Source organism: Tripterygium wilfordii, chromosome 7, assembly GCF_013401445.1.
Source record: "Tripterygium wilfordii isolate XIE 37 chromosome 7, ASM1340144v1, whole genome shotgun sequence".
NCBI lineage: Eukaryota > Viridiplantae > Streptophyta > Magnoliopsida > Celastrales > Celastraceae > Tripterygium > Tripterygium wilfordii.
The window spans coordinates 13,776,026-13,785,526 of record NC_052238.1 but is presented as its reverse complement, the minus strand read 5'-3'; the positions used below and the strand labels follow the sequence as shown (position 1 = coordinate 13,785,526).

The 9,501-nt window shown below is 36.2% G+C and overlaps 1 protein-coding gene across 13 annotated transcripts; it reads right to left on the bottom strand.

Moving 5' to 3' along the window:
* On the bottom strand, positions 1-2,594 carry LOC120001870 (serine/threonine protein phosphatase 2A 55 kDa regulatory subunit B beta isoform-like). Of its 13 annotated transcripts, XM_038850372.1 has the most exons (10): positions 2,175-2,594; positions 1,937-2,060; positions 1,577-1,680; positions 1,413-1,472; positions 1,079-1,298; positions 928-982; positions 738-816; positions 541-568; positions 261-376; positions 1-181 (listed from the first exon to the last, which is right to left on the bottom strand). In XM_038850372.1, the coding sequence occupies exons 6-10, from the start codon at positions 931-933 to the stop codon at positions 159-161; spliced, it is 252 nt and encodes an 83-aa protein (XP_038706300.1). In that variant the 5' UTR covers positions 934-982; positions 1,079-1,298; positions 1,413-1,472; positions 1,577-1,680; positions 1,937-2,060; positions 2,175-2,594; the 3' UTR covers positions 1-158. The 13 variants fall into 13 exon arrangements, 5 of the variants coding, with proteins under 5 accessions (XP_038706300.1, XP_038706298.1, XP_038706299.1 ...); XM_038850370.1 differs by having other exon boundaries at positions 1,413-1,680; XM_038850371.1 differs by having other exon boundaries at positions 1,079-1,472.
* Between the last annotated feature and the right edge of the window lie 6,907 nt (positions 2,595-9,501).

Below are 9,501 nucleotides of genomic sequence, written 5' to 3'. Positions count from 1 at the left end.
TAAAACAAACCTACTATACCAGAATATCAAAATAATTCTGAACATTAGGGCTCGTGTAGGGACGATATAATCCCTCGAAATATCATAACAATTAACTTAGACAAAAGGAGGCATTACCATATAATTCCGGTGGATTGGATGGACTTGCTGCAAGGGTATTATGTTCCTCTACCAGTAGAACCTAGCCAGGAAACAATATAGGAAATCAACAGTCAATTAAAAAATAGTAACAGATCAAACACAATATTAAAACAGTCTACCTTGATAGTCATGACTAAATATATGTCTTCCATTCTTGGAAAAATTTATATCCGAGATTGAGGCAACTATCATGGTAAAAAAGGACCTTATGTCAGGCACCTCCAGTTGCTCGAACCTAAACCATCAAAGGCCAAATAAGCTGCCAAAATGAAAAATCATAAATCACCTACAATTTTCAATGAATATCACATAGGGAAAATTGAAATCCAAATCCTACCCTGACAAAATGCATCATCAAGTGCTTAACAGATGAAGCATATGATAAAAAAAAGTAATTACCTCCAGAGAAAATGGTGACAACCTGTAGCTGGAGCCAAAACATCAGCTTTAACACAAATGTGAGTAGAAAGAAAGGATGGGGCCTTAACATACTCTTGAAATTAATCTTTCTTGTAGCACAAACAAAGCATTGTTGAACTTGTTTAGATAAAATGTTAAATAAACAAAAAAAGCTTTAAAAAGCATCCTCAACTAACCAAAGGTAGCCAATCTAGTAACATTTGATATTATGGTTTTGGTCAAGAACTCCCTTCCATCTGACAGCTTCACTCCTACCTGCAAAATTGATATTAATTAAAATTAAAACAAATCAGTCTATTTTCTTAACATATATAAATTCACCAAAAAGAATTAGCATCATGAAACCAAAAGTAAGGCTAGACTCACAGCCATGCTTAATTATAACTATTGTTGTACAATAGCTTGTTTAACTAATCCATATCTGCCCAGGAAAAGATTATTTGCTTTATCTCAGAATAAAATCTCTCTCAGGAAAAGATGCTAGAAAATTAAATAAAGGAAAGAGAGGAGCGGCAACCTAGAACTTTCCCAGAAAGCAAGAGTGAAGCACCATTGGCATGAGTCATGACGCATGACCGTCTGGCCATCTACAATTCATTGTTGACCTAGTTTTTAATCCCCTTGCTCGGATAAAAAAAATGTATCGTCGAAGAGGCATGAATGAAAGGGTAGTAGCATTTGATATAATGGCTTTAGCCAAGATCAAACACACTCTGATCTGACAGCCTAACCCCATCCTGAAAAATAAAAATTTCTTCAAAATTAAAACATATCTACCGCTTTTCTCAACAAATTTAATTTTTTCAAAAAAAAAAAAATAGCCATGCAACCAAAAAAAGGGCTATATACACAGCATTGCGATGTTTAATTATAACTATTGTTGTACAATAGGTTGTTGAGCTAATCCATATCTGCAAAATAAAAGATTATTTGCTTAATTGTAAAATTAAATCCATCACACGAAGAGAGACAAGAAAACTAAGGAAAGTGAGTGGCAGCAACCCTAAATACCCACAGAATTCAAATAATCTGTTAAAAACTCTAGATTTAACTACTTCAAAGAAGATTATCGATATCACCAAGTGCGCGGTGGTTTCTTCCATCATAGGCCACTGCATTCTTCTTATGTCGACCAACCCATGTAAAAGAAAACATCAACAATCATATTAGATAAAACCCATGTAAAATAAAACATCAACAATCACCTCATAACGATTAACAATAAAAGAAAGCAAAAAACAAAATCTTTCTATACCTCTCGCTTGTTGTGGAACACACTCAGGATTCAATAATTTTAGACACAAAATTATAATTAAACATCAATTAATCGAGGAAGCAGGGCAAAGACCCACAAAACATTGCGATTACCACTAACCTGAGCCGAACGATCGTAACCATGCTATGAATCAGGCCAAACACCCACAACAAATCGAAGACTCCATCCCCCACAGCAAATCAAAGACTCCATCCCCCACCAAATTGAGGAGCACGCCAACCATCTGTACCAAAATCAAAGACTCAAGATTCAATAATTTTAGACACAAATTATGATTAAACATCAATTAATCGAGGAAACAGGGCAAAGACCCTCAAAACATTACGATTACACTAACCTGAGCAGGCTGATCGCAACCAAGCTATGAATCACGCGAAATTGAGGAGCACGCCAGCCATCTGTACCAAAATCGAATGCGTCGGCAGTCCTCATTGGCTTTAAGCTTTTTCAAGACAGCGTTGTTGTTGATCAAATTGTCGGAGGCCATGTTTGAGAATAATAACATAGAGAGAGAATCAGTGAACCGACGATGACATGATAGGTAGAAGACGTTTCGTTTTCTGTATTTAGTGTTTTTTTTTTTTTAACATAGAGAGAGAATCAGTGAACCGACGATGACATGATAGGTAGAAGACGTTTCGTTTTCTGTATTTAGTGTTTTTTTTTTTTTACTTGGCTTTCGATAGGTATTTTATTTGAGAATTTGTCGGCGTCTGAAATAGGGATAAAAGAAGAATAGAGAGTCCACGTAGGAAGAAAGAGGCAGTTTTAGCAGTTTAAGTGTCAAAATAATAGCAGGGTTGTTAGAGCCTCTGCTTTATATATAGGTATAGATTGTACACACATGTCCACATCTGATTATATATGTAATTATGTATGCCTTTTATGATATATATTTATCATTTTTATTTTTATACATATTTCAAATATATATAGGGGTAATTTTGGAAAATACTATATATCACATTATCATTACATTTTATAAACCAAACACCTTAATAAAATTACCTTGTAATCACATTACTGCAATTAGATTACTTGTAAAAGGATTCCAATTACTATCGCAATACATAGAATCAAACGGGCCCTTATGGTATTGGATTGCTATAGTGCTCTAAATAGCTTGAAAAGTTAAGTGCATGGTATGCAGGCCCAAAAACGCATTGCCACAAAGAATGACTAAGGCCCAAATGAGTTATATGGGTTAACGGGCCTGTGGCTTGGTATTGTGCATACATCAATCCGACCCATCTAGAATAAGCCGAATGACATAAGAAGTCCAGACCATCTTAGACAGGCCCATTACAGGTATGGCTCATTTTATTTTTCTTTGGAAAGGGTGTAAGGCTATCTACAGTAGGTGTGAATATCGGGTCGGGTTCTGGGTTATTGGACCGGGTCTGATCTTACCCGGTATTTTTTAAGAGCTTTAGACCGGTCTGATAACCCTATTAAGGAAAACCGGGTTACCCAGTTTGATTGAGAACCCAAAAAATTCAAAGTCTTTCGCAATCTCAACTAAGCCAACTCCAATGCCAACCCCAACATCCACCAAAGTCTTCACACTATCAAACCCATCTTTGTATTGTAAAATTACTGCATTCGTAACAACCTTTGAGACACTTGCTAAGCCATCATTGAACAAGTTGTTGAATTATGGGTTTTGGGAAGCTAAGTCCCAGATTCCACAGCCATGAGCCTTCTCAAAAGCTAGTCCGCCTTCTTTCACACATGCGCAAAGCAATGCCACGACGCTAGTTGCGATGGATGATTCTCAAAAGCTAGTCTCAGGTCCTCTCAGCAAAAACTATGAGAGAAGAGTCATCCTGCTGTTGCCATATTCACAAACTCACAATAATGCTAAGGTATTACACAGGAAACTCCAAGGACAATGCACAATTTAGTAAAGCAATTCCAGATTTACATATTTGTATGATTATTAATGCAATAATGCAAGCTATTCCAGATTTTCTGTTTCCAGCATACAAGTTAGAAAATAAACTCATTCTAAGCTCCACAAAGAGAGCTTCTCCCAATGCCAAATTTCCAATTACAGAACAAATTCCCCACCAAAGATGCAGAGGAATAGAGGATACATGAGATGCTCACCGTAAAGGCGACCGGCGTAGACCAAGAGGAGACAGAGAGTGTAGAGGCGATGACCGGCGTAGACCAAGAGGCAGAGATATACTATGGCGATGATTGATGAGAGAGTGAGAGACGACAGCACGAGACGGAGGCAATTTTGAGCTGTTCTATTTTAGGGCTTGTAATTTTGCACGAATAAATTTAATTTAGTTTTAGTTGTTAATTGTTATAACTAATAAACATAATAAATTAATTGTTATAACTAATAATCATTAATTACTAATTAGTAAGTAGTAACTAATACATTGGACTTGTTTGGGAATGCTGTGAGGTGCTGTGAGGTGTGGTGTGGTGCTGTGAGTTATAAAACTATGGTGCTGTGAGATGAGTTGGAGCGCAAAAAACTGTTTGGCGCATCACTTTTAAAACTGTGGTGCGGTGCGGTGTGGTGCTGTGAGGTGCGTTTGGCGTATCTAAATTACGGTTATATTAGATGACTAATAATATTAATATAAAATCACTTGATGTTTATATTGTACATTAATCTAAAATAAAATAATTGACCTAATTTGATTACGTAGGACAATTCAACATACATTGTAAGCGTTTGGGAGTGCTGTGAGGTGTGGTGAGGTGCTGTGAGGTAAAAAGCTGTGGTGCTGTGAGGTGAGTTGGAACGCAAAAGTTGTTTGGCGTGTCACAAAAAACTGTGGTGCTGTGAGGTGTGTTGCAACTGAACGCACTACAAACGCACTGCCAAACACCCACATTATAAATTATTTATTTGTTACACTTGATTATCGGGTTATTGGGTCATACGATAACCTGATAACCAAAGAAATTTAGACCCTAAACCCGAACCTGTTAACAAAGGTCCAGGTCGGGTTTAGCCCAACCCGATAAAAAGGTTATTGGGTTAGCCCGAAAATCACCGGGTCGGATTGAGTTTTCCGACGCGGTATACACCCCTAATCCATAGCAATCGCTGCAAATTAAAACGGAACTGGAATTTTGGAGTTTGTATTTTGTCTTGTAGTGGAAACTGAGTCACGCATCAATGACTGGTTTGAAAACGGTAAATGGGTTGTTTGCTACAATCTCACGCTGGGCAATCCGTGTGACTGTAGTGAACGCATTCATTGATTTAATAAAAAAAACATCATCTCTCTCTCATCCCACACAAGATCACGATACGCAAAAAACTACCTCTTCATCTTTATCTTCAAAACTCGTCGATCTCCTCTCTAGTTTTGGCTATTTTCCGGTGCCAAACTCTTCTCCAACTTTGGTTGTTTTTCGGTGACGACAACAACCCAACATTGGACCCATCTAGAAATCTCAAGTATCATTTAGATCTTCTTTCTTTCAATTGAACCCTAGTTCTCTATTTTGGGTCTTTCATTGATTTTGGCTCTTTGATTCATTCGAATATCAATGAATGGAATATAAAATTTGGAGGTAGAGAGTAGTTGATAATAGCGTAGAACAAGTTTCTACATCTAGGGTAGGGGGTTTTGTACAATTTGGTGTTTTGTTCAATTTGGGATTTTGTAAAATTTGGGGTTTTTGGGTTATTGCTCTTGTGATTGAACCCTGTTTTGGCCACAACTCCTCTGATTTCAATAGCTCATAATATTAAGCAGGATGTCTCACCAATTGAATGAAGAATTTGACCATTTCGTCGATGATATAGCATACAACACTTAGAGCAGTGTTCAAATATTGAATTCTTGTGAAGAATGTATGGGTTCTAAAAAGAAAACTATCAATCATGGTGTCAACTTCTCAATCGAAGAGGACAAGAATTTGGTATCTGCTTGGCTTAATACGTGCATTGATGCAGTCCAAGGTACCGACCAAAAAGCGAAGATATTTTGGTCTAGAATATTACGACATATAATGCGACAAAAGGCTCTAGTCATAAAGTGTGTACAGATCGATCATTGAGTAGTTGATGGGCAGCCATCCAACTTGTGGTAAACAAGTTTTGTGGATTCCTACCTCAAGTGGAGGATTCCTAACCATCTGGGACTACCGAGATTGATAAGGTAATAGAACTTATAATTTTTGTTAGTAATTTTCATGATTGAGTTGATTAGTAAAATAGCAATCATGGTGGTATTAACACTTAAATGCAGATTTGGACTCAATAAAGGATTAGTTGAGAGTCCAATTACTTATTTTTGTATGATATTTATACAATGCAATGATATGCTATGCCGAATATTTATACATATTTGGATGTCATGAACTGTTATTGTATTATAAAAGTCTTTTTAATGAGTTGTTTACACTTTACAACAAGTGCCCAAAAGCAATGTTGTTGACATATTATAGTTTTACGATAAAAACCTTAAACAACATCTTTATTAGCCAACATGAACTGTTATTGTGATTAATCTTATATCATTGTACATATTGAAAGAGTGAAAAAAATCATACTTCCAACATGAAAAAATGAGAAACTTCAAGTGGAAAAAATGAGAGTGGAAACTGAGATGCAAAGAGCTGAAGCTGAGAGACAAAGAGCCTTGGCAAAGGTAGAGATGGTAGAGCAACAAAAGAGAAAAAAAATTCTAGATAATGATGACTGACATACAAATTTTGAGTGATGTGCAACGCGATTATGTGCTATTAATCCAAGCTGAGGTTATTGCCAAACGTCAGGTTCTATGATCTTCGCTAGTTAGAGTATAATCATGTTCTGTTTGGATGCTTTTTTTGAATATTTATGAACATCGTTTTATATATCTATATGGACTTGATCATTTGAATCTCCTAGCCTTTTGTTTTTGATCATTTTTTTATATATATGATGGGTTTGTAAATTTTACGTTACATTCTTCGTTTTGTCTGGAGATCTATTTGTCCATCAATGACCTCAGTTGTGTTGTCGTCTTCCCCATCCTCGTGTCTACGTTTTTCTACGGGCTAGGATTCTTTGACGTTTGTCCAGTGTGGCTGCGGGTGTTAGGCGGGGTTCCTTCTTTTTTGTCAATTTTGATATCTCCAGGGGTTATTGGGGTAGTTTATGATGTGTTGGGTTTCCATTCTTCCCATCTTGCTATCAAAGTTTTGAATCCATTTGTCTTTGGATGTAGCGTGATGCCTCCTATCAGTGATTGCTGCCCAGCTTCTCAGATCACCGGAATGCATTCCTATATCTCTCTCCCTGATTTTGCCTATTGCAAGCCCGTTAATGATTTTTTTTTTGGTGTGTTTTTAGATTTTATTAAAACTATCTCTATAAAAAGTCTTTATGGCCATATGCTATCTTTTTCTGTTTCGGCATTACTATTGTCATCATTCCATAGAATCAATTCTTTCATAATTAGGTGTTGTTTTCCATTTTCTTGGCTAATTGGTTTTTGACTAAATACTTTTTCTTTATGTAGGAAATATTTCTGGTGATTTTCTTTTCATATTTCATGTTTCATTCATATTTTATGCATCCACGCCATGAATTGATCTGCAATAGGGCTGCTTCATTCAAAGTTGAATGCATACAGGGTTCGTCCGAGGGTCGTCCAAGGGTCGTCCATTGTACCATGACTTGAATGCATCCAGGGTTATGTTTGACGATGTATTGTAACAATTTTGTTTTATTTAGTTTGGAATTGATTTGTATGTTTATTAGGCCTATTGGCATGATTCTATGTTTGGTTTTTCTTTTTGATTTTGAGTAGTTGAGATCCACGACTTTCATGCACCACCTGAGTATTCAAGAAATTGTATAATTTACATTTCACCTGTGACATTTGTTTGCATAATTTTGAAATATTAAGGCATAATTAGCTGTCCTTGGGATTTTGTGATGATTAGTACAACTGGTTTATCATTTACCTGAAAATTAATTAATGTTTTTTTGCAAAACTTGAAATGCCTTTGTAAATTGCGTAAAGTAAATCGGACAAGGGTTTTTTGGAATTCTAATTTGCATGGATTGCATCATATATGCTCATTTCAAAATCCAAACTAGAGAAAAAAATATGTCAGGCAAAGATTTGCAAAGGAACTCTCCATTAGTTATAATCGAGAAAGGAGATGAAAGAAATATTAATTACAATATCACGCCACCCTGTTTATTGTTCGAATAGTTGTAATACACTCTTTTCTTGTGTTTGTTTTCCAAATGAGTTATGTTGTTCATTACTTTTCTTGACATAGAGCACTCGTGGTTAGTGCAAAATAGGTTATGTGATTTGTCATTTTTGTTTGCTTGTTTCAGTTTTTGTTTGTTTGCAATTTTTATTCCACCTTCTAAACTCTCACACATCATCCACGCAGCTGGCCTGATCCATAGGAACATAAACCCCCAAGTTGTCATAGTAACCATGCTTATTAAGCAAGATATTATTTTTGATGAAGTATAGGTAGCAGGAGTGATTTTCAAATTTCATTCATATCCACAACCCCAAACAAAGAGTATTGACTAACAAATTCGTCCGCAATAGCTCTCGGGGCTGCTACCTAGTTATAGTTGATAAAGCATCACAATTACAATACATATGTCTTCATTCTTCACTGTGACGATTCCAAAGATGCTCGATAAGGTCGCATTGGAGTTGAGAGTGAACTTCTCTATCTTTTATAAGATGGTGACGATTAATGAAGTTCTGCAATTCAGGTGTGTTGTTTGACGACACTGCTAAAGGAGGACTTTCATTGATTTGTTTGTAACTAGAGATATCGACCTACTGATATGAATCTCTCTCATCTTCGACAATCATATTATGTAATATGATACATGCCATCATGATGTCGTTTAGTGTATCAATCTTAAGAAATCGAGCAGGAGCACACACAAGTGCATACAGTCTATGCTCCCTAACATTACAGGAAAGCCACGGGCTTCACCTATTGCAAGTAGCCTAGTGAGATCATCGACAGTTGGTGATCGTAAGTACTCCTCACCAAACACATAAATTACACATTTGACAAAATTTTTCAGACTTTCAATTGTTGTTGTCTCCCCGATTCTTATATATTCATCCATCAAATCATTTGATACTCCATATACAAGCATCCAAAGTGCAACTGTTGTCTTCTGAAGAGACGACAAGCCCAATTTTCTCGCCGCATTACACCTTTATTGAAAATATGGTGAATATGCTTCAATCACAGTTTGGATTCGAAGGAATAGAGTACGACTCATACGAAAACTTCTTCGAAATTGATCATCAGAATAGTAATCGTGGAACAAACGATCATGGCCTGACAAAGTATTGCGATCGATATATGTTCGAGATTGTCCTGAACCACGATCAAAAGATGATCCTTTGAACTCCACAACTAACCCAATGGCTAGTGTTTCCACTACATCGTCATCTCAAGGGGAGTCTGATCTTTTTCTTTCTACGCCTTGAAAAGAAATTCATTGATATGAGAGTATGCTAAAGAAATTATGATTTCAGTTATAAATTTATTATACAAGTGCATTGTTTATATACATTTTCTTGCAATAATCAACAACTCAATCGTATCCACATAACTCAAAAATCATTTAGTAGCCACACAATCACCTGCATAATTGGTAACCACAAGTCATCTACACCATTGGTAGCCATACAACTCAC

Excerpts from the sequence above, each read along its gene's own strand:
- LOC120001870 (XM_038850369.1), bottom strand. Across the intron at positions 569-737 it reads TACTAGATTGGCTACCTTTG|CTACAGGTTGTCACCATTTT; the intron begins GTTAGTTGAGGA and ends TTTTGGCTCCAG. Across the intron at positions 377-540 it reads TGTCACCATTTTCTCTGGAG|GTTCGAGCAACTGGAGGTGC; the intron begins GTAATTACTTTT and ends TTGATGGTTTAG.